Here is a 25041-nt window from a genome sequence, read left to right as displayed (position 1 = left end):
GTGTGGAGACAGCTTATGCTTGTGTGGAGAGACAGCTTGTGCTTGTGTAGAGAGACAGCTTGTCCTTGTGTGGAGACAGCTTGTCCTTGTGTGTGGAGAGAGAGAGAGAGAGAGAGAGAGAGAGAGAGAGAGAGAGAGAGAGAGAGAGAGAGAGAGAGAGAGAGAGAGAGAGAGAGAGAGAGAGAGAGAGAGCAAGAGAGAGAGAGAGAGAGGAGTAAAAAGTATTCCCTGAGGATGGGGATGACAATGGGAGTATTTCTGGCTGTGGCTGCTTTGATAAACTCCATCATTGTGATGATTGATGGGGAGAAAAGATGAAAGGGCTGCTTTTGAGAGCGAATAGGGTTGGAGTGCGTGTTTTGTGTGTGTGTTTTGTGTGTTTGTGTGTGTGTGTGTGCGTGTGTGCTTTGAAAAGGCACCTCGCGACACCCTTTGGGGAACAGATGTTCCTCTTCCTGTGGGGGTGGATGGGTTAGCGACAGGGGGAGTGGTGAGGCACCGGGCTAGGAATGGCTCTGGTGGTATTATGGTAATTTTCTTTACTGTTCAGGGTGAAATATGGAGTAGTCTCTAAGCCCTTACTTAAATTCTATGTGTTCTTTCTGGAGGCCTGCCCGTAGCCCTCGCGTGTTGTTCCGTCTCACGTGCACGTCCACGGTGGCATTGTGTCGGATCAGAGAGACACTGTTGGGCTGCCATAGATCGACCTGAGAGAGAGAGAGAGAGAGAGAGAGAGAGAGAGAGAGAGAGAGAGAGAGAGAGAGAGAGAGAGAGAGAGAGAGAGAGAGAGAGAGAGAGAGAGAGAGAGAGAGAGAGAGAGAGAGAGAGAGAGAAAGAGCGAGAGAGAGAGAGAGAGAGAGAGAGAGAGAGAGAGAGAGAGAAAGAGCGAGAGAGAGAGAGAGAGACAGAGACAGAGACAGAGAGAGAGCGAGAGAGAGAGAGAGAGAGAGAGAGAGAGAGAGAGAGAGAGAGAGAGAGAGAGAAAGAAAGAAAGAAAGAGAGAGAGAGAGAGAGAGAGCGAGAAAGAGAGAGAGAAAGAGAGACAGAGACAGACAGAGAGAGAGAGAGAGAGAGAGAGAGAGAGAGAGAGAGAGAGAGAGAGAGAAATAAAGAGTTAGATATAGGGATCCAAGGACACACACACACAAATTGTCTGTAAGACATGGTGAGACATTCATGCACCACCAAAACAACCTTGCTCCCCTTCCTGAACCCACAGTTCCTCCTGCTAACAAACCCAGGACTTCTGGGGAGATGGACAATAGCAAAGCTTTAACATTCAAGGCTGTTCTCCACAGCATACTGTGACCTGAAGTCTAGATCAATGCTATGGGTTGGGGCTTGATGAGCGCGTCAAGGGAATGAGGGAATGCTGATGACTACACAGACACACACACCACAAGACCCTATTAACAGCCCAGTCAAGCCATCCTTCTGCCTTCCACATCCCACACCCTGCTGTTTGACCCAAGGTTAGCAGCCAGCAAAGCCTCTCCTTTCAGTTCCTGCCAAGAGATAGCACCGCTAGCCTGACCTGGTATAACCTACCCATTAGCCAGCTATTAGCAGCCTAATAAACACAGCTATGTCGACCCTGGACCAGCCATTGATGCTCTCCAAGGTTTTACATAAAGATAATAACCAGCCATGCTCTAAAATACAACTTTTTGGGAGCATGAATCAGCGATTCAGTGATTTGCTTTGACGGGAACTGAGCGTCTCATAGCTCCAGCTGGCTCTGGTTTCAGCACGGGAGTAGAATCCTACAGACTGGCACAAACGCCTATTAAGAGATAATTAATTTGATGGTTAACAGAAAGTCATGCACCCGCTTTGAAATAAACTACAAGCTACGAGGGTTTAAAAACAACGTCCCACATGAGAATGGTATGGGGTCCTCAGCTTTTCTCTGCTACTCCAAGCCAACATAAATGGATATGGTTGCAATTTATATGCCGCACTTCCAAATGGCCAAGAGCACTATTGTTACCGTAAATGTTTCCACATCTTCACCTCTTTGTTGGTCTCACAAATTAAACATCACATGCCCAAGCATCACTTGAGTATCACTATCAGATAACATGGTTCACTCTAAACAAAGCCCTCTTATGATCCAAGTTACGGTTTTCGATAATTGTTTACAGTAAAGGCTCTTATAGATGCATTCCTCGGCTCTATTAGGAAATAGAATCCCCGTGGATTAGATCCTTTATCACTTGATTGTTTACATGATTTTATTTGCGGTTATAGGATACCTTTAAATTGAGGTCGTTTTGTTATGGTTTATGGCAATCCTGGCAAGGAGTAAAGGAAGCTAGTGGGCCTACTGTAGTGATTAGTTCAGTTCTGAGACATACTGTAGACTTTTGGCTCCTACAAAAGGCAACTAAGGTGAAATTCAATTGGAGTGTTTATGCTTCAGGGGAAGCTAGACCAATCTATCATGTGACACTAGACAGATCTATCATCAGAGGTGGCACTTGATGGTCTCAGTATCAACAATTCGAAGCACAAAGCACGGAAGGGAACATCTTTACTTGTGTCACAATTCACAGCACAACATATTCTGCATTTATAAGAATCAACATTTAAATATTGTGACACTCAAGGGCCTCCTCTCTCTATTTGGCTTCAGTCTCTCTGTGAAGGTGAGGAGTGTGACTTTGGCACAGAGGACGTTGCGGCGCAACGTGGCTAAGCTAAGAAAAACATGTCTCAACAGCAGCTGTCCAAACAGTAGCCACCATCTCCAGGCCCACTGTCACTCCTTAGACACAGACTCAGGCCAGACCAAGACCAACATGTGGGGGATCCACCAAACAATGTCTGGTTATTTAGCCATCAGAACAATAAATCACGACTTTTTGGGTCAGTTTACTTTTTCCCCTCTATGTCACTTGTTTCCCTCTCTGAGCTAGTCTTTCTGGTTGTCAGGACAGTTCAACCCAACCCTGAACCCTAATACAGATGTAGGATCTTAATTTGAGCCAGTTTGCTACACTAGGAAAATAATCCTGCAGCAACAGGAAATTTGAATTATTATGTTGATTATAATTAATGGACATTTTTGTAGGGGTTGATACATTCAGAAGCCTTTTTAAACCTCAAATACACTAAACGTTGAAAAAATTATCCTGAAAAAAGGGGTGATCAAATTAAGATCCTACATCTGTAGATATCTGAACCTGGCAAAGGATAACTATAACAGCCCAAACAGTTCCCAACACAACCCAAACATATCTCAAACACTACCAAATAGCCCCTAGCAGTGAAATACTACCCAACACAGGCCATAACAGCCAAAGCCAAGCCAACTAAACACAGCCCACCACTGACAAACTCTGCTCAACATACCACTGCTCAAAACATGCTAAAGTGGGACGGCTGTATCCATGTGCAAATGTGAATTTATCAATTCGACCCAGTTTTCATATATTAACCTTGACCGCCCAGGCAGGTTCCAGTCCCATTTTCATACTTCACTAATAACATCAGTCCCACTGCTGGGAGTTTATCTTCAAGGAAAGGAAAGAGCAGGAAGGTCACCGGTGTTCCTGGCATTGCTATGTAATTGTTCCCAAATGGTATTGGGAATGTGACAGGCCACAGGAGACGCATTCTCATCTTCTCCGAGGAGCCTGAAGGTTTTTCCAACCGCAACGGTCAATGAACCACATATCTTTCTTACTGCACCATGAACTGCATCATTTACCTCTCTGTAAAATTAGCCAGAATTAGAATGTACACTAACTACAGTATGATTACTATGGTTCTCTGTTGACGGTAAACAGTGAATGTTTTATCATTTACCTCCCCGGTGAAGCTACAGTATGGATTTCTCTCAGCTATCAGAAGGAGACTCAATCTAAACATCCCTCCCCATTATGTAAAGATAAAGACACTCATTATGTAAAGATGGGGGGGGGGGGGGGGGGGGAGGGGGGGGGCTACTAAGCTATATGGAATTGTTTTAAGAAGGTCATACCAAGGATAATTTAGCTTTTAGATTTTGAATTTTAAGATCCCTTGAAGTATCAAAAGTTATTTGATAACGTTTTTTTGGGCCTTACTGCTATTAACCCATACAAACGCATTGTATAAATATTCACTACATGGAACAACAGATAGTCCCCAAAACATATCAAAAGGAAGTTTGTTCTCTCCTATATCTGAGAGATATAAGAAAGATCAGGACATGTATTTAACCCCATATTTTTGGCATTAAACAGTCTCCATATATACTTCCATACATTTTTTCAACTGGTCCGGGGGACCTTCAGACAAGTCTCGTGAGACCTGATGGGCGTCCAAGAGCAAAACAACTGACATGTACACGTTCGTGAGAGTCTCACCTTTACACAGAGGGGTCATTTTAGTGTGCAGCCCAAACGGTTTGGACGCTACAGATAGAAGTTGGCAGATCGGCTGTAGCGACTTCAGACTAGTCTCCTGACACTTGTGGAGGTCGTAGAGCAAAACGGAGAACACCATCGTGTTCATCTTTCCATAGAGGGGTCATAATAATTTGTAGGCCAAACCGTTCGGACTCTACAGACGATTTTGTGAGAAGACCAATTTTCGGGATGTCTGATGGTATCACAAACACCGCTCTAGCTATGTCACCTTTCACCACAGATGCGGAAGTGCGACATAGGCGGATGCGGTGGATTGAGACGCATCCAATGCAAAAAAAAAACGGATATCTCTAGCTTAAACTGACAGATTTGTATGATGATTTTTGTATTGTGCTAATTAGATTCCCTCGTGGCGAGGACATCGACCTTAAGGGGTTTTAAACAACCACTCTGTCATAATCATCATACATGATGACTGGATTAATTGTGTGTGTGTGTGTGTGTGTGTGTGTGTGTGTGTGTGTGTGTGTGTGTGTGTGTGTGTGTGTGTGTGTGTGAGAGAGCGAGAGCGAGAGCGAGAGAGAGAGAGAGAGAGTGAGACTATTAAAGACAGGACATCGTTACCTTGATGTTTCCCAGGAGTTTCTTGAGCACCTGAACCTCCTCCTTGTTGCTGGGAGTTATCCTGAAGACTTGATCACTGAAGAAGCAGAGGGAAGCAGTTAAGTTAAGTAACATGTATGCGTTTCTGTTCTATATGCTGTTTCTACTAAACAGTCAAGGGAGTTACTATACTGAACAAAAATATCAACGCAACAAGTGTTGGTCCCATGTTTCATGAGCTGAAATAAAGGATCCCAGAAATGTTCCATACACACAAAAAGCTAATTTCTCTAAAATGTTGTGCACAAATGCATTTACATCCCTGTTAGTGAGCATTTCTCCTTTGCCAAGGTAATCCATCCACCTGACAGGTGTGGCATATCAAGAAACTGATTAAACAGCATGATCATTACACAGGTGCACCTTGTGCTGGGGACAATAAAAGGCCACTCTAAAATGTGCAGTATTGTCACACAACACAATGCCACAGATGCTCAGCTCTTTTGCCGCCAGTTGCTCTCGGTGTATCATACAATGCGTCCATATGGCAGAGGCCTGCCCGCCGTCCCGCCATAGATGGAGCCCCATCTGTCCAAAAGCCCACCATTCGATTTTATATGGCATCTGTTTTTCATCAATATAGCCACACAGCACACTGAACATCCCCTATGCCGTTTCATGCTCGGGAATCGTGAGACAGAACAATATGTCCTCGTGAATCCCCCGACATGTATAGTGAACAAAAGTAAATGCATGGGCATCTTGGACCTCACAGCTAACGTCCATTTGGAGAGCATAAGCTGGGGAGTTTGAGTCATTCAGTCAGAGCATAAATTCTTTGTTTAACAGTGTTATCTGACAAAGGTATTGATGTGAGTTTCTGTGCCTCTGCCTCCCCACACGTTGTTTTCACCATATCAATTGCGGCCGGTAATATCAGTGTTTCTGCAATTGTGTGTGGTTTCATAGCGTAGTGGGCCTAGCCATTGACTGTGGGAATAATTCAAGCGCAAGTCAAGTGCAGCCTTTTCCCATAATATAAGGGCACTCTCTGGTTGAATTGTATCTTTTAGATTTGAATAATTTTCATTTAGATTTTTAAGGTTAACCACATTAAAATGATTTTGAGATACAAAGACGATATTATAATATATATATATTTTTGTATATATAATATTTTCTTCAGGATTTTGGAACATTTCCTGTGACCCCATTTTCATATCGCGACCCCTAGTTTGGGAACCGCTGTATTACACAGTACAGCATGATAGTGTAGCTCCTATGGTTCTCCTCTCCATTTTTAAAGAGATTGAACGGGATCTTAAGCACTTACAAATTCGTAACATAGTGTACGAATTGCAATGATTTAATGTATTTTTCTATTTTTTGCAGGACAGAACATATCATAAGAAATGGATGACGTTGTGAACACAATTGTGCAACATTTTCAGGGACCCGTTTTGGCTCCTGAGCGCTACTTTCAAAACTACTGTCTGAAATGATACAAAACCTTTATACTGTAACGCATCTTTAATTCCCTAGTGACAGAAGAGGATCTTTGTGTCGCTGAGGACTCCCTAGAGTAGGGTGTGGTACTGGCGCTACTAACTACCTCATAAGGCCCACCTATCTGTGTCTGTAAGTAGACATAACCTGTCCCCTAAACAAACCACAGTCAGGATGAAAGAGTTCCAAGAGCACATCACTCTATGACATTTCTCAGCCATAGTGTCAGAGTTAATGCATTCTACGTTTTTGACATGACTGGAGAATGACACTTAATAGCGAGAGAGATGATCCAGCAGGGTTAAGGGAAGGGCTGGGTCCTGTTTTAGTGTGAGATCTGGGATGGATGACAGGTTCATACCAGTGCCAAACAATTTGGCTGACAGATCATTATAGGATAGTGTTACAGCATCTTGTGTTCCACACACAGGTGATGTGATGGGACAGAGATGTGTTATTACAACACAGATTAAATTGAGACAGGTAAGAATCAGGGGTCTTAAATAACATGAACGCACATTAAGATCCAAGCATTAAACTAAAGACCTACCACACACATTTACATGATTTGAAAAGATCTAAACGTAGACAAGGCGAACTTAACATACAGTGGGGAAAAAAAGTATTTAGTCAGCCACCAATTGTGCAAGTTCTCCCACTTAAAAAGATGAGAGAGGCCTGTAATTTTCATCATAGGTACACGTCAACTATGACAGACAAAATGAGAAAAAATAATCCAGAAAATCACATTGTAGGATTTTTAATGAATTTATTTGCAAATTATGGTGGAAAATAAGTATTTGGTCAATAACAAAAGTTTCTCAATACTTTGTTATATACCCTTTGTTGGCAATGACACAGGTCAAACGTTTTCTGTAAGTCTTCACAAGGTTTTCACACACTGTTGCTGGCCCAATTTTGGCCCATTCCTCCATGCAGATCTCCTCTAGAGCAGTGATGTTTTGGGGCTGTCGCTGGGCAACACGGACTTTCAACTCCCTCCAAAGATTTTCTATGGGGTTGAGATCTGGAGACTGGCTAGGCCACTCCAGGACCTTGAAATGCTTCTTACGAAGCCACTCCTTCGTTGCCCGGGCGGTGTGTTTGGGATCGTTGTCATGCTGAAAGACCCAGCCACGTTTCATCTTCAATGCCCTTGCTGATGGAAGGAGGTTTTCACTTAAAAATTCACGATACATGGCCCCATTCATTCTTTCCTTTACACGGATCAGTCGTCCTGGTCCCTTTGCAGAAAAACAGCCCCAAAGCATGATGTTTCCACGCCCATGCTTCACAGTAGGTATGGTGTTCTTTGGATGCAACTCAGCATTCTTTGTCCTCCAAACACGACGAGTTGAGTTTTTACCAAAAAGTTCTATTTTGGTTTCATCTGACCATATGACATTCTCCCAATCCTCTTCTGGATCATCCAAATGCACTCTAGCACACTTCAGATGGGCCTGGACATGTACTGGCTTAAGCAGGGGGACACGTCTGGCGCAGCAGGATTTGAGTCCCTGGCGGCGTAGTGTGTTACTGATGGTAGGCTTTGTTACTTTTGTCCCAGCTCTCTGCAGGTCATTCACTAGGTCCCCCCGTGTGGTTCTGGGATTTTTGCTCACCGTTCTTGTGATCATTTTGACCCCACGGGGTGAGATCTTGCGTGGAGCCTCAGATCGAGGGAGATTATCAGTGGTCTTGTATGTCTTCCATTTCCTAATAATTGCTCCCACAGTTGATTTCTTCAAACCAAGCTGCTTACCTATTGCAGATTCAGTCTTCCCAGCCTGTTGCAGGTCTACAATTTTGTTTCTGGTGTCCTTTGACAGCTCTTTGGTCTTGGCCATAGTGGAGTTTGGAGTGTGACTGTTTGAGGTTGTGGACAGGTGTCTTTTATACTGATAACAAGTTCAAACAGGTGCCATTAATACAGGTAACGAGTGGAGGACAGAGGAGCCTCTTAAAGAAGAAGTTACAGGTCTGTGAGAGCCAGAAATCTTGCTTGTTTGTAGGTGACCAAATACTTATTTTCCACCATAATTTGCAAATAAATTCATAAAAAATCCTACAATGTGATTTTCTGGATTTTGTTTTCTAAATTTGTCTGTCATAGTTGACGTGTACCTATGATGAAAATTACAGGCCTCTCTCATCTTTTTAAGTGGGAGAACTTGCACAATTGGTGGCTGACTAAATACTTTTTTTCCCCACTGTAACCTTTACAGTGAGGGAAAAAAGTATTTGATCCCCTGCTGATTTTGTACGTTTGCCCACTGATAAAGACATGATCAGCCTATAATTTTAATGGTAGGTTTATTTGAACAGTGAGAGACAGAATAACAACAAAAAAATCCAGAAAAACGCATGTCAAAAATGTTATAAATTGATTTGCATTTTAATGAGGGAAATAAGTATTTGACCCCTCTGCAAAACATTACTTAGTACTTGGTGGCAAAACCCTTGTTAGCAATCACAGAGATCAGACGTTTCTTGTAGTTGGCCACCAGGTTTGCACTCATCTCAGGAGGGATTTTATCCCACTCCTCTTTGCAGATCTTCTCCAAGTCATTAAGGTTTCGAGGCTGACGTTTGGCAACTCGAACCTTCAGCTCCCTCCACAGATGTTCTATGGGATTAAGGTCTGGAGACTGGCTAGGCCACTCCAGGACCTTAATGTGCTTCTTCTTGAGCCACTCCTTTGTTGCCTTGGCCGTGTGTTTTGGGTCATTGTCATGCTGGAATACCCATCCACGACCCATTTTCAAAACCCTGGCTGAGGGAAGGAGGTTCTCACCCAAGATTTGACGGTACATGGCCCCGTCCATCGTCCCTTTGATGCGGTGAAGTTGTCCTGTCCCCTTAGCAGAAAAACACCCCCAAAGCAGAATGTTTCCACCTCCATGTTTGACGGTGGGGATGGTGTTCTTGGGGTCATAGGCAGCATTCCTCCTCTTCCAAACACGGCGAGTTGAGTTGATGCCAAAGACCTCGATTTTGGTCTCATCTGACCACAACACTTTCACCCAGTTCTCCTCTGAATCATTCAGATGTTCTTTGGCAAACTTCAGACGGGCCTGTATATGTGCTTTCTTGAGCAGGGGGACCTTGCGGGCGCTGCAGGATTTCAGTCCTTCACGGCGTAGTGTGTTACCGATTGTTTTCTTGGTGACTATGGTCCCAACTGCCTTGAGATCATTGACAAGATCCTCCTGTGTAGTTCTGGGCTGATTCCTCACCGTTCTCTTGATCATTGCAACTCCACGAGGTGAGATCTTGCATGGAGCCCCAGGCAGAGGGAGATTGACAGTTCTTTTGTGTTTCTTCCATTTGCGAATAATCGCACCAACTGTTGTCACCTTCTCACCAAGCTGCTTGACGATGGTCTTGTAGCCCATTCCAGCCTTGTGTAGGTCTACAATCTTGTCCCTGACATCCTTGGAGAGCTCTTTGGTCTTGGCCATGGTGGAGAGTTTGGAATCTGATTGATTGATTGCTTCTGTAGACAGGTGTCTTTTATACAGGTAACAGGCTGAGATTAGGAGCACTCCCTTTAAGAGTGTGCTCCTAATCTCAGCTCGTTACCTGTATAAAAGACACCTGGGAGCCAGAAATCTTTCTGATTGAGAGGGGGTCAAATACTTATATCCCTCATTAAAATGCAAATCAATTTATAACATTTTTGACATGAGTTTTTCTGGATTTATTTGTTGTTATTCTGTCTCTCACTGTTCAAATAAACCTACCATTAAAATTATAGACTGATCATTTCTTTGTCAGTGGGCAAACTTACAAAATCAGCAGGGGATCAAATACTTTTTTCCCTCACTGTATATATATAGTGAGATTTCATGAAAATAAAGCATGCCAGTAGTAAGCCTTAGCTATGATTCATAACTATGATTCATAGAAAATATAAAACCAAAAATATCCTATACCTGGGATAGGATAAAGTAATCCTTCTACACCCCCCCCCCCCCCCCCCCCCCCAAAAAAAAATAATAAAAACATTGTAAAGTGGTTATCCCACTGGCTATAAGGTGAATGCACCAATTTGTAAGTCGCTCTGGATAAGAGCGTCTGCTAAATGACGTAAATGTAATGTAAATGTTTAGCGTACTATTGTATATCATTGTATTGAATTTCCCTTAACTGGTGCCCTAAATTAATTTTTTTCATTGGTAGCACTGGTTAGGAGCACCAGTGAACAGTATTTAGCACCAGAAAAAGAGATTGATTTAAATTGATTTAGATATAGCTATGCCTAGATTACTTTTGAAGCACGTCTCCTGAAAAAACTATTTGGCGCCCCATTCCTTTCTCCTAACGCCATCTTAGGTTGTTATCCAGCTAGGTTACATCAGAGCCATGTATTTAGGTTACATAACTGGATAAGGTCGATTGTTATCAAACAAACAGTTAGTGGCCAGCAAGTAGGCTTAGTGTAGGGTCCGAGACATGGTTTATGAAATTATAAAATGTGACCCGTAAATCCGCGATTTATGGCATTAAATGGCATTATATTATATATTATATATATATTATATTATATTATATATTATATTATATTATATATAATAGCTCAGGTAATAGGAGTCATAACTTTTGAATGGTTTGGGCTAGAGACAAGTGATTTGGGTTAGAGACAAGCGGTTTTCTGAATTGTAAAGGTGTAAAGCATGACAGACAAGGGGCTGTGCTCTATAGTAGGCCCTGCTCACAGGTGGTACAGCAAAGCCTAATCAGACATGCCCGTGCGCATCATGGTTCTCGCAGGTGAGGTGCAAAGGGAAGTGAGCACTGTGGCTACCGGACTTTCCAGGTAAGAGAGGGTTTACAGAGCGGCAAATGCAGTGGGTTTTTATATATTTCAAATTGGCCTCCTATTGGTCAGATTTTTTTAACTAATTTACCAATCACATCATGTTTTGTTTTGTATTCCCATTGTGATTGGTCCTTGAAACCATACAGACAATTTAGAAATATATAAAACACTTTTCCCTTCTGTTAGACCTAAAGGCTGAGGCAAAGAGCCTATAGATGGTTTGAAAACTATAGGTTTGAAAACTCTTTGGCTGAGTTTTTTAAACAACGATGAAGAACCTTCCAATCCACTGTCCTCCAAGAGTTGCTGAATTTTCTGTTCACGCTCACAGGTGAGGTGAAATTATACAATGTAGTCTAGCCTATTGACTTTTCACACACCGGACAATACAAATGTAACAACTTTGCTTCCTCCCAACGGCACATATAATTTTGTCATTCAATATAGCTTATTATCTGGGTGAATATTTCTCTAGGCGCACTAATGCTAAATCTAAATTCCAGGTCACACAGCAAAATACTTTGGAGGATGTATGACCAATAGTATCGTAATGCAGAGCCCTGAACCTGACTATGCAACACATTGGTGAAAATAACAAAAAAATCCATACCACATTATTAGATACAGTAGCAAACAACATCAATCATATGACTGTTTGAAGCCCTGGCAATTCCTTTCAGGTGTAAACATGGGAAACAGATTAATGAAATACACTTAATCTGATTCTGATGTTCCATGGGGGCTAGTAGTCAATTCTTATTCTCATCTGTCTAACACTGCTTCTGAATCTCCTGTCTTCATAGGATATAAAGGCTTTCCCTAGACACACTGAAAATAAATCTACACTAACGATACCGTCATAAAGACAACAACATCGTAAGAAGGAAGCCACTCTGCTAGGCCCACAAGTATCCCTTGTGTTTGACTAACTGAAACCATATCAACCACCTAAGCTTAGTATCTGGTTTCATGGACTGGCTTTCATATCTCTCCACACAGTAAATCAACTCAGCGACCAGATTCATACTGTACTGTAAAGCTTTGCATAGGTATACATTTCCAGTCCGATTTAAATTATATTTGAAATGAAACTATTAACAGTATGTGTATGATACCATTAATTATTATAACAGCTTGCAATAATTAAGTCTGAGTGATCGCTTGCCATCATTTATCAGCTTGTTAAACTTTCTAGTAACATCTTCCAAACAAAAAGGGTTCTACATGGAACACAAAATGGTTCTACCTGGAATCAAAAATGATTCTTCAAGGGGTTCTCCTACGGGGACAGCCGAAGAACCCTTATTGGTTCTAGATAGCACCTTTTTTTCTAAGACTGCCAAACCATATGCACTTTATTGCACCATTAAAATAAATGTCATCCTGATTGTTGTTCGTTCTACAGATTTATGAGTGGGGTATTTCAACTAAACGTAAACAACTGTTCCCTATATACTCTTAATGAACGTGTGTCACAAATGGGACTTGGCATAGTTCAGCACTTGTCACAGACACCTCCGGCTCTTGGAACATGGATCATTTCAAGGAATCAATGTTACATTCCTTTGGAAACTCATAATATTAACTTTACTATAAACTCAACAAGCCATCACAACTAGGCTATAGACTTGTGCAGTACAGCACACTCATGTTCATGTCCACTATCCACTAGTTGTAAGTGTTTGCGAGATTGCCTAGGTTTCCAAGGATTTGTCGGTGCCACTGCCAGATGAAGAGCAATCGCTAACACACACACACATACGCACACACACACGCACACACAGATGCACACAGTGCTTGACTTGGACTGAAATAGGCCCTGGTTACTGTCTATATTTAGGTGCAGGAGCTCCAAAATACTTTTGAGCTAATATTCTATAAGAGGAACAGGAGCTCAAGCAGTAGATAATTGGAGGTTCAGGTACTCAGCTCCAGTGAGCTCCTGCCCAAGTCAAGCACTGCACACACACACACACACACACACAGACTGACAGAAATACAAATCCTGACATTCTGCATCTGTGTGTCAGGTGCAGGGCTTTATGCAGCACTGGCTCACACTCCATCACAAACATACATTCACATGCTCACCAACAGACACAACACAGGTGAGACGGCGCTGAATATTGCACTCTCTTTATTGTCCTGATACTCTCACTGATGCAAGCACGTGCACAGGTAGGGCTCAACTAGCGCCCGAGCACCTGCCCTCTTGCCTTCCTATGAAAAAGTGTCCTCTCAGCTTTGTGGATTTGATCAATTTTATGAATTACTTTAAATTTGTATTTTGAGTCTCTTTTAATTTTAAAAGTAATGAATTGCACATCAACTAGCTAATTTCATAAGCTCTTGAATTTCTGAAAATACCCCCTCCCACGCCCTCCCGCCCCAACAGTGCACTCCTCTGACTTGCATGCAGTGGGCCACTGGCTTCAGGCGATGTGCAGGGAGACTTGAATACTGGTAAGTTGGATCCATCATGTGTGTCTCTGTTAGGCACAAAGAATGAGGCCATTCGACTGCTTATTAGTAAGAGGCAGATGTCAGCGGCAGAACAAACTCAAATCAAGTAAAAACAAGTTTGTTTTGACAGCATAGCTAACTAGCTAGCTAGCACATAGCCACAGGAAGTAGGAGTGCTGAGGGTGCTGCAGCACCCCCTGAAAAATCTGAATAATAAAACAAATAAAATAAAATATTTGTTTTGTCATACAAAAAAATACATGATCACAAAAGTAGTGCACTGGGCCTTTACTAGTCCAGTATTAGCGGAGCGATATAGCCGTCTGTAGCGCGAGCAAAAAACATTTCAGCCTAGGAGTCATTGGCACTACTTGCTTACAATGTGGGGAAGCTGCCCTTTTTTATATACCCCCCCCCCCCCCACACAAATGTCTGTGCACTGCATATGGATCAACACAATGGTAAGCCCTACAGAGTAGAGTCATTTACAGCACACAGCCTGTCCATACTCCAGACCTGGCTATACACACAGAGGAGACTCCATCCTCAGCAGAACCAGCTACAAATCATCATAACACCACCTCTCTCTTGTTTCTGGATAAGAGCGTCTGCTAAATGATGTAAATGTAAATGTAAATGTTTCTATTGCTCTCTAACGTTTTCTTTCCCTTTCTCTATGTACCCTCATTACTCCCTTTCTCTCACTCCATAGCACTATCTCTCCCTCTCCCTCTCTCTATTTCTCTTTCTCTTTCTCTCTCCCCCTCGCTATTTATCCCTGTGACACGGTGTGTTGTGGCCCCCCTAAACAAAGTTGGCCCAGGGCTGCTTATAGGGATGAGGGAGAGAGAGAGGGAACAAAGGGGCATCACACCCCACTCCAGCGGCCACAAGAAATGCCACCAACAGCCTGGCTCCAAGGCAACACGCAGCCTCAATGCCCACATGACTTAGAGGCCCTTTATCTAGGGCAAAATCACTTTCCATCCCAAACTTGAAAACTGTATAGCTCATGCAACTTCCAATACACCATTTAATTTCTATTTTTCTAAACCCATTCATTCTGGTTGTGAAACAACAGATAGTGCCTTCCTCTTTTGTTTCCCTATAATACATTATCAATGGAATTTTAAATAATAACCACTTCTTAGTCAGATTTGAGCGACAATGACATCATATGACAAAGTGCAACCCATAGAATTCAAAACAATCCACCCAGGCTGCAGTCTAGTTCTACTCCAGAAAAACATTTTATCGTCACCCAAATTGACCCATCTTTTCTTTGTCATAGCGATCCCCATGGATCATAGACTCTCTGTCAAAACACTGGCACTGCCTTCTCAGTGTGTCTCAGTGTGTCTGAAAAGCCTGTTGTGCACTGGCAGCTTTTCTTTTCTAGGCTAAAGCTGTCTTTTAAGCTGTCAAGCTGACATTTCACTCAGCTTTCTCTATGGAAGTAACCTTTTAACTTAGCCCTTGGCACTAAGACAGAAGGCACTTTTCTGTAATTCTGTTATCGCTCCACTCTGTAGGCCCAACTCTGTGTGTCCCATTGTTGAGGGAATAGTGGTACGTAGTACTTCTGTATCACAATATCAAAATCTGACAAGTGTACTACTGTATTCAGTGTTTCCCCTATATGCATTTAGCCGTGGCACACAAATTGTGGCCGCCACTGTATTTTTTTTTTTATATATATATATTTTTATTTTTTATTTTTTATTTAACTAGGTAGGTCAGTTGAGAACAAGTTCTCATTTACAACAGCGACCTGGCCAAGATAAAGCAAAGCAGTGCGATTAAAAACAACAACACAGAGTTACACATGGGATAAACAAAAACGTACAGTCAATAACACAATAGAAAATCTATATACAGTGTGTGCAAATGTAGTAAGTTATGGAGGTAAGGCAATAAATAGGCCATAGTGCAAAATAATTACAATATAGTATTAACACTGGAGTGATAGATGTGCAGAAGATTATGTGCAAATAGAGATACTGGGGTGCAAATATGGGTATGAGGTAGATGGGTGTGCTAATTACAGATGGGCTGTGTACAGGTGCTTAAAGTTAGTGAGGGAGATAAGAGTCTCCAGCTTCAGAGATTTTTGCAGTTAGTTCCAGTCATTGGCAGCAGAGAACTGGAAGGAATGGCGGCCAAAGGAGGTGTTGGCTTTGGGGATGACCAGTGAGATATACCTGCTGGAGCGCATACTACGGGTGGGTGTTGCTATGGTGACCAATGAGCTAAGATAAGGCGGGGATTTGCCTAGCAGTGATTTATAGATGACCTGGAGCCCGTGGGTTTGGCGACGAATATGTAGTGAGGGCCAGCCAACGAGAGCGTACAGGTCACAATGATGGGTAGTATATGGGGGGGATGGGGGTACGGAAGGACAGGGGGAGCTGGGATGGGATCCCACTCTGCCTCCCAAAACTACCTCAAAGCTCCCTGAAATTATGCCTATAGGAGAGCAATTACTTGCTCAGGTATACCCCCCAAAATTGCCCAAAGTGTACTCTGAACTGTCCCTCAATGTGCTTCAGGCGCCCAAAACGGTCCCACTGTGCCCCTCGGTGTGCCCCATGCACCTTGACAGAACTCTGTGAATTCCATAACTTCAACACAGCCAGGTTCTCTGCTGAGGTTCTCTGTCCCCAAACATACTGTCTCCTAATGATCCAGTTTCCCCTATCTGTCTGGTATCAACTGCAGTTGCTGCATCTCTAACGAGCAAGCACTTATCATAGGAGCTGCTGGGCCAAAACGTGAGTACTATAGGCTTATCTTACATCCATCAGAACATTTTGGTGTCCCATATGTCTCAAATACACAAAGTAGAAAACATGTGTTATGTCTCCAGCAGGGATTATTTACTATATGAGAGAAAAAAGTGTAGTCACACATACAAAGTTGCTTTGAAAAATCCATCTCTTTTCCACAGGAGATGAGAGGAAGTAAACCCCATGCTTGATCTACAGATAAGAGTTCGTTTCAGTAGACCAACTTAAAGCGGCAATCAGGAGTAGAAACAATAACAAAGCCCATCCCCGCCTCTGTTTCGGTAAAAAGCTGAGGGATGGGGCTGGAGAAATGTAGGCCTAACCACTCTCAAATTCGTAGACGGAGCTATGGATGCAAAGACTACCATCCAAGATATCAAATGTTTTGTTTTAACTATGTTTTTAGTGGTTGCTTACATTTACTTTGTTTACCAACATTGGCGTAAAACAAGCTTATATTTTGAGTTCTGATGGGGTATTACAGTTTACCTAAGCTCATGACTCATTTATAGCCTATGTTACAATCTTCGAGAATCAATGGGTAGGCTACATTTCATGAATATATAAATCCAAAAACGGATGTAGCAACTCCTGATTGCTCCATTTAAAATACAGATAATTCCTTTTATGTTTTCACCTTCTTCTTTTTTTTTTACGTCATAAGTGTTCAACTTCAAGTATTCAAAATTAATGCGAGGTATTAGGATTCAACTTACTCTTCCAGTCACAAAGCACAGAAATTAATGAGAATCCTTACTTACCCTGCATAGCGGTTGTTGTAGAGGTACGCACCAACGGGACATAGCACGTTACTGAGGATAATCACACAGCCCAGTAAAACCAAGAATTGAACTGCGCATCTAAAGTTCACTGCCATCTCGAGCGAATATTAATAATGACAGAGGATAGCCCCACTTCTCGCCCTCCAATATGATTTCTCTGCAGGCTGTAGATCAACAAGAATAGAAACTGGGATTAAAAATAAGGACGGTCCGCCCGTCAACAAGTTTGATGATGAAGTCTCATGGGTCGTTGGTGCGTTCTGCGCGCTGTCCCTTTGACGCTCTTCTGACAATTGCATAGAAGTGCTGCGGAGGTGCGAAAGTCGGTCAACTGGCACGGGGGAGTCATTTAGCCACCTCTGTGAAGCCCTGGTGGGAATTGTAGGGTATCCCGTTCTTTTTTAAATGTGCAGGATCTGTCACGTGACCCGGTGTGTGTCAAGGAGGTTGGTAACTGGATCCCTATCCCGTTTGGATACGGGTGGTGCTATTTGAGATCCTTGGGACGTCTCTACCATGAACCCTGAACCCTTCCTAACCTTAACCTTAACACCTAGCTTAACCCTAATCCTAACCTTAACCCTTACTACCTAACCCTAACATGAACTGTTACCTTAACCATTTTAAATGTCAACTTCAATAGGGGGGGACTTCCCAAGGATTCAACTTTGGAGAACAGATATTATTCCATTTATTAAAAAAAAAATGTAAGCATTAAATAACCTGGTATGATGGTGCGTTGATCAGTTATAGCCTACAGTTTAAAGTCATTCTTTTAGCATTTTTGCACAAAGTCGACCTTTAAAGTAACTGTCCAGTGTTTCCAGATTTCTATGAAATATGACCTATAATTAGAGTGCCTTCAGAAAGTATTCATACCCCTTGACTTATTCCACATTTTGTTGTGTTATAGAATGAACTCAAAATTGATTAAATAGTTGTTTTTTTCTCACCCGTCTACACACAATACCTCATAATGAAGTGAAAACAGGTGCTTCTACAAGGTATTGACTCTGAGGTGGGAATACTTATGTAAATTAGATATTTCTGTATTTCATTTTCAATTAATTTGTTAAAATGTCTAAAAACATGTTTTCACTTTGTCATCATGGGATATTGTGTGTAGATGGGTGAGAATGTTTATTTATTTAATCAGGTTGCAACACAACAAAATGTGGAATAAGTCAAGGGATATGAATACTTTCTGAAGGCACTGTAATTACAATATGAGTGAAATAGTTTACTATACTTGTATTTGTGGCCAAAACTTCTATCTCAAACAGACCATTTAAAAAATGCTTGCTATTTCCTCATAGAGGATGATGTCATTGCATTAATATTTTTTATGACCAGTATACGCCCACACCATTCTGTTGTTGGTTACGCCCACATCATTCCAACACAGAAAAGCTGCTTTTTAACATACTTGATTAAAAAAAATTGGAAGGATAAGTCAACAACATTATTTGGGTATGAGTTAACAGAATATTAACTTTTAAAAGTGAGATTTTCACAGGACAGTTACTTTAAAACAGAAAATGTTTCTCTCAGACTCATGACAAAATGTGTAGAATAGCATTAGAAGTAAGTCGCTCTGGATAAGAGCGTCTGCTAAATGACTAAAATGTAAATTAGAAAACTGCCCCATGGCAAAATGTGTTGAAATGCAGGTAGTTAGCTGTTTTCCTAAAATAAATATTTCCACTTATCCTTTCACTTATACTGTGTTTTCAAAATACTCCTCCATATACCCATCAAAATACCCCTCAAGAGAGGGATAATAAGTCATGTCAAACTGTGTAGAATTGCAAGAAATGCGTTTTCAAATATAAAATAAAATATCAGGGGGAGGGCCCTCCAGCTACTGTTCTCCCCCCTCCCAATATTGACACCCCAATTTCACCCTTAGAATGTTTATCCATACTGTAGTGTAAGGGTTGGTGTGAGGTGTGACCCAGGTGCAGTGCAGGATAGACAGTAGGCAGTAGGCAGAGATGGTGAAACAAGGATCTTTACTGGTGGTCCCGAAGCCAGGATACGGACTTAACACCATAAAAGAAAGGTGGAGCAAATAAGTCTCAAAAAACAGGCTGACAGCCAAAATACGAAATAGTAACTATGACTGAAATAATAAAGAAACAGCGAGAACACTTCTCGAGTAACTGTACATACTTCTCAGATCAGACACTGATTAGTACTGCTGAGCATAAAGAAACTAGCAGAGACAACTGAGCAAGGGAACACAGGGAAGTGAGGGCATAAATACACAGGTGAACAGGTAGACACAGGTGACACCAATAGGATGATGATTAGTCCAGACTGTGAGTAAGGAAGTGCCTAAGGTTGTCGGAGGATGACACCTAGTGGGTCGCTCCGGAACTGCGACCTCCTCCTATAACACTGTAGCCTATTTTTTTTTATATAAGTTGTTTAGTAGTTTTAGTATGCAACTATTTTGACAGCATAGCCTTGTGCATGTTTATAAAGCACAGTTAAAGTGATACTCTTCATCTGTACTTTCTGTAGGGTTACTCTGTAAAACATTTAAAAAACTTAAATAAAAATGAATCCACTGAGTGTTTGTTGAGCTCCTGCACACTGAAATATACCCTAATTAAGACTGTAAATCATAGACCTTACGGGGTATTCAAATACTATTTGAGAAGGTCCGGCCACACAAATGTCCTAGGTGGCAAAGGTCGGGCTGGATAATGTCATTTATCGGCGTTGTAACAAACCCCCACCTCGCAACCCATGCGACCCAAAACTGTTCAAACTGTTCACACCCCTCTTGTTGCCAGAGAGAAGAATTTGCAGTTTTAAAGATAATCTTCTGCAATTCTACACATTATAGAACATGTCTCAGTCTCCTGAGTGGCGCAGTGGTCTAAGGCACTGCATCGCAGTGCTAGCTGTGCCACTAGAGATCCTGGTTCGAATCCAGGCTCTGTCGCAGCCGGCCGCGACTGGGAGACTCATGGGCGGCGCACAATTGGCCTAGCGTTGTCCAGGGTAGGGGAGGGAATGGCCGGCAGGGATGTAGCTCAGTTGATAGAGCATGGCGTTTGCAACGCCAGGGTTGTGGGTTTGATTCCCACGGGGGACCAGTTTGAAAAAAACAAAAAATTACAAAAAAATATATATATGTATTCACTAACTGTAAGTCGCTCTGGATAAGAGCATCTGCTAAATGTCTAAAATGAAACAAAGATCTGTGGGGTTTCAATCCTTGACTGGACTGGAATAATGTAACTGTCCCCAGCCCTGAGTTCAATAGAGATATGTGTCATTTAATCAGTCCATCATATAGATGTAGTCTCCTGAGTGGCGCAGTGGTCTAGGTTCGAATCCAGGCTCTGTCGCAGCCGGCCGTGACCGGGAGACTCATGGGCGGCGCACAATTGGCCCAGGGTAGGGGAGGGAATGGCCGGCAGGGATGTAGCTCAGTTGATAGAGCATGGCGTTTGCAACGCCAGGGTTGTGGGTTCGATTCCCACGGGGGGCCAGTATAAAAAAATATATATATATATGTATTCACTAACTGTAAGTCGCTCTGGATAAGAGCATCTGCTAAATTACTAAAATGTAAATATAGAAATACTAGGTTGTTGCCCAGCTTCCCATCAAATCTCCAGACAACCCATTAAAGGTGATACAGTTCTGTCTGGCCTGATGACTGGGGCATCCATCCCAGCCTACTGCTACTGTGTTGGCATGTTTCCACAAGGATTCCCTGTGAAGGCTAGGTGGCTCTCCCTGTTATTCCAGGCATTGCGTGCCTTCGTTTGATCCTCTACTTATCATCCAGCACTGTGATTAAACGTCTAAATCATCCGCCTGGCTTTTCCCTTTGTGAATGCATGGCAGCAGCAAATTTTTCACATGCTTCCCTCCTATGTCAACACTGCTCCACCTGTTTTCCACCTGATTACTGCACAACACTTTATTTCCCCCAAACAGACACAGGCAGGAATGCTCTGGTTCCTGCCCAGACAGTGAGCTGAAGGAGAGAAGCTTTGTACATGTTGTAAAAAAAGGTATGGGTTCTCTACATTCTCACACCTTAATAATGATAATGATCGTGGCAAAAGTTGGTGTCTATATATTCATTTTAGTGTAATAGTAACTTCTCCAATTGGATACAACTGAAATCTACCTCCACTACACAGCTGAAGAAATCTACCTCCACTACACAGCTGAAGACATCTACCTCCACTACACAGCTGAAGACAACTACCTCCACTACACAGCTGAAGACAACTACCTCCACTACACAGCTGAAGAAATCTACCTCCACTACACAGCTGAAGACAACGGGACTCCACAAGAGACAGTTTGGGGATGATGCCTCTGCTATCTTCAAGTATTCAGGGCCCCAAACTGGCACCAATTACCATGGGATCAAATGGTGTGCTTGTTGTGAAATTTAATGGTTTTTCAATCAATCATTCTGTGAGTACCACCACTCACCGAGTTGACTGCAAAGCATAACTCCAAAATATAATGGGGTCAGAATCTGATAGTCGAGTGTGAACATCCATTATCTCTCAGGTGCTGGATAATAAAATACTATTAGAGTGACTGACAGCTATGCTCACTGTAAAATAAAACATAGGTTTTTAGGGGGCATAAATGAGTGTGTGTGCTGGGCATCCTTTCTGCTGAAGATATAATGGGATCATGGAATCATAACTGGAACTCAGCCCGTCTGACACCAATGTATAGCATGCTCTACCAACTGAGTCACACGGGACTATAATGGGATCATGGAATCATAACTGGAACTCAGCCCGTCTGACACCAATGTGTAGCATGCTCTACCAACTGAGTCACACGGGACTATAATGGGATCATGGAATCATAACTGGAACTCAGCCCGTCTGACACCGATATGTAGCATGCTCTGCATTTGGTCTGCTTTGGCACATTCCACCGGCCTATTTGAACAAAATCTGTCTGCCACATTCAAAGAGAAAAGCACGTTCATGAGAAACAGAGCACTAATTTTAGCCTGTCAGAAGCACTGAATCAAAATGTGTTTTAGCTGACGTCCATCAAAAACACATCATTGAAATCCTCCTCTTTTTGTGAACTTCACAGGTCCATTTAGTAGACCAATACGGTCAATGCAGAGGGTCGTTGACATACCCCATAGCCATTTTAGAAAATAACATCAAACCCCAACTGAAGTGTTTTTGAGTACCTTGACAGCCACACATACAGTAGCATATTCATAAGACTCCTGCTTTGCGTACTAGTGTGTATATATCATGTTCTGGGTTTGTGGGAGGACTCAAATATGTTGCGTATATGAAGACTGCGTTGCTTGCTTGGCGGACTGGCAGTAAAACTGAGCCGTGACTTGTTGGGCGTTCAAAGACCCTGAGATGTAGAGGGAGGCCACTGCTACCTCTCTGGGAGTCGGTGTGGTTTCCATGTTGTTTTTGAAGCACAGGAACGCAGTGCTCCGGTGTACAGTTGAGCTCTTCCTGTAGTTTGTGGGATATGTGGAGGACCCACTCACTCTGGCTCTCACAGAGCCCGGGTCTATACTACCTGGTACTGTTAAAATGTCAATGCTGGAACTGGGGGCCAGTAAATTAGGGCGTTTTCTCTCACAGTGTGTTGTGAGTGGAAGCGAGGGTGGGAATGAGTTCTTTAATAAGTCTCTGTTGGCCTGGAGCTTCGGGCATGTGCTGTAGGGGGCCTCTGGTCAGACTCTGGTCAGACTGACTCTGCTATGCTCTGGGGGTGACTGCAGTTCTTTATCTCCAACCCCCCTGTTGCTCTGCTGGGTCAGAGATTACGTCTGAGCTGGACTATGAGTGCACATCTACAACTTTTGACCTTTTGGGGGGAGGGTTTGGTGTGTGTGTGAGAGTTTGTGTGTGTGTGTCTGTGTGAGAGTGTCTGTGAGTGTGTGTGAGTGAGTGAGTGAGTTTCATAGGGATTGACAGGGCTTGCTTTAGTTGCTCTAGCTAGGGGCCTCCATTTTGAAGCCCTTTTGAGGTCCTGAAATATTATCTTGACATTAGGGACATCAGAGTTGATCAGAAACACACTAGACTAGATCCAGAGATTCACTCTGTGGTTAGAGAAGTGGTCCCACCCTGATCCTGGATATAGAGATGTAGGGGGTACATAACACAACAGCCAGAGGGAAGGAGAGAGATGGGTTTGACAGGAAGAAAAAGTGTTAGTATAAAAACACACACATCTGCCATCCACTACCTTCCATCTCAACACACAATGAAGCTCTCTGTGAAGAAGACATATGTTAATAGAAACCAGTGTGTCTGTCACTGGTATTAAAAAGATTAAAGGGCAGCATAAAAGACCGAAGATAGTTTTTTTTAAAAGTGTCAGATGACTCAAAAGGACACCTCATGGTTGCCCTTCATGGCTGTTACCCACAGCTTAGTGAGTGGGATGAGAGAGGGAGGAGAGCAACAGGTGAGGTCTGTCTACTCTGACATTGGGATGATGAACACAAAGATAGATGTGGTTGAGGTTAGCTCACCCAGGGTTGGTGTGATGTTTTCAAGAGCAACATATTTGGATGTTCACCCGCCATTCTGGAATGATTCATCCTGCAATGGTAGCTACATCACACAACACTAAACACAGATATAGGAACTTATCACAGATATTGTATTACGCTGAAGGTGGAGGTGGGACACAAAGCCATCTCTGTATTTCATTTTAGAGCTGTACTTCCATCATTGAGTGAAAAAATGTGGTGTTTAAGTATAACATATCTTCAACCTTTTAAAGGTGTCACACTGGGTAATATTCCTTTAACATCCCATATGTAGGTCCGGATCTGAAGCTGTGACTAGTCTGATAAATGGGTATTGGATTATGAATTTGAGTGATGCGAGATGGATGTCTGATACATTATTAATACGCTATGCTAACTAGAGTGCAAAGTCATGGGCAAGGAACTGCCTGGATTCTGAAATTGACCTGCATTGGCATTAGTTCTACTCTCTCTCTCTCTCTCTCTCTCTCTCTCTCTCTCTGGCCTTACTGAAAAGCTTGGTGACTTTCAACGTGGCACCGTCATAGGATGCCACCTTTCCAACAAGTCATTTCGTCAAATTTCTGCCCTGCTAGAGCTGCCCCGGTCAACTGTAAGTGCTGTTATTATGAAGTGGAAACGTCTAGAAGCAACAACGGCTCAGCCACGAAGTGTTAGGCCACACAAGCTCACAGAACGGGACCGCCGAGTGCTGAAGCGAGTAGCACCTCGGTTGCAACCCTCACTACCGAGATCCAAACTGCCTCTGGAAGCAACGTCAGCACAAGAACTGTTTGCCGGGAGCTTCATGAAATGGGTTTCCATGGCCGAGCAGCTGCACACAAGTCTAAGATCACCATGCGCAATGCCAAGCGTCGGCTGGAGTGGTGTAAAGCCATTGGACTCTGGTGCAGTGGAAATGAGTTCTCTGGAGTGATGAATAATCTTCACCATCTGGCAGTCCGACGGACGAATCTGGGTTTAGTGGATGCCAGGAGAACGCTACCTGCCCCAATGCATAGTGCCAACTGTAAAGTTTGGTGGAGGAGGAATAATGGTCTTGGGCTGTTTTTCATGGTTCGGGCTAGGCCCCTTAGTTCCAGTGAAGGGAAATCTTAATGCTACAGTATACAATTACATTCTAGACGATTCTGTGTTTCCAACTTTGTGCCAACAGTTTGGAGAAGGCCCTTTCCTGTTTCAG

The 25041-nt window shown here is 42.8% G+C and overlaps 1 protein-coding gene across 1 annotated transcript in view; it reads right to left on the bottom strand.

Moving 5' to 3' along the window:
• Window positions 1–17412, bottom strand: part of LOC311109265 (carboxypeptidase A6-like) — a gene marked incomplete at both ends in the record, with an annotated part of 44935 nt that extends 27523 nt beyond the window's left edge. Inside the window, 3 exons of the mRNA XM_084152099.1 lie at window positions 583–707; window positions 4980–5055; window positions 17297–17412. Coding sequence (XP_084008225.1) covers window positions 583–707; window positions 4980–5055; window positions 17297–17412 — 317 coding nt within the window. The remainder of the gene's footprint in view (window positions 1–582; window positions 708–4979; window positions 5056–17296) is intronic.
• Between the last annotated feature and the right edge of the window lie 7629 nt (window positions 17413–25041).

This window comes from Coregonus lavaretus (assembly GCF_964263955.1).
Source record: "Coregonus lavaretus genome assembly, chromosome: 34".
NCBI classification, from domain to species: Eukaryota; Metazoa; Chordata; class Actinopteri; order Salmoniformes; family Salmonidae; genus Coregonus; species Coregonus lavaretus.
Note: the sequence above shows the minus strand (reverse complement) of the source record. Positions and strands in the feature narration are given on the sequence as shown.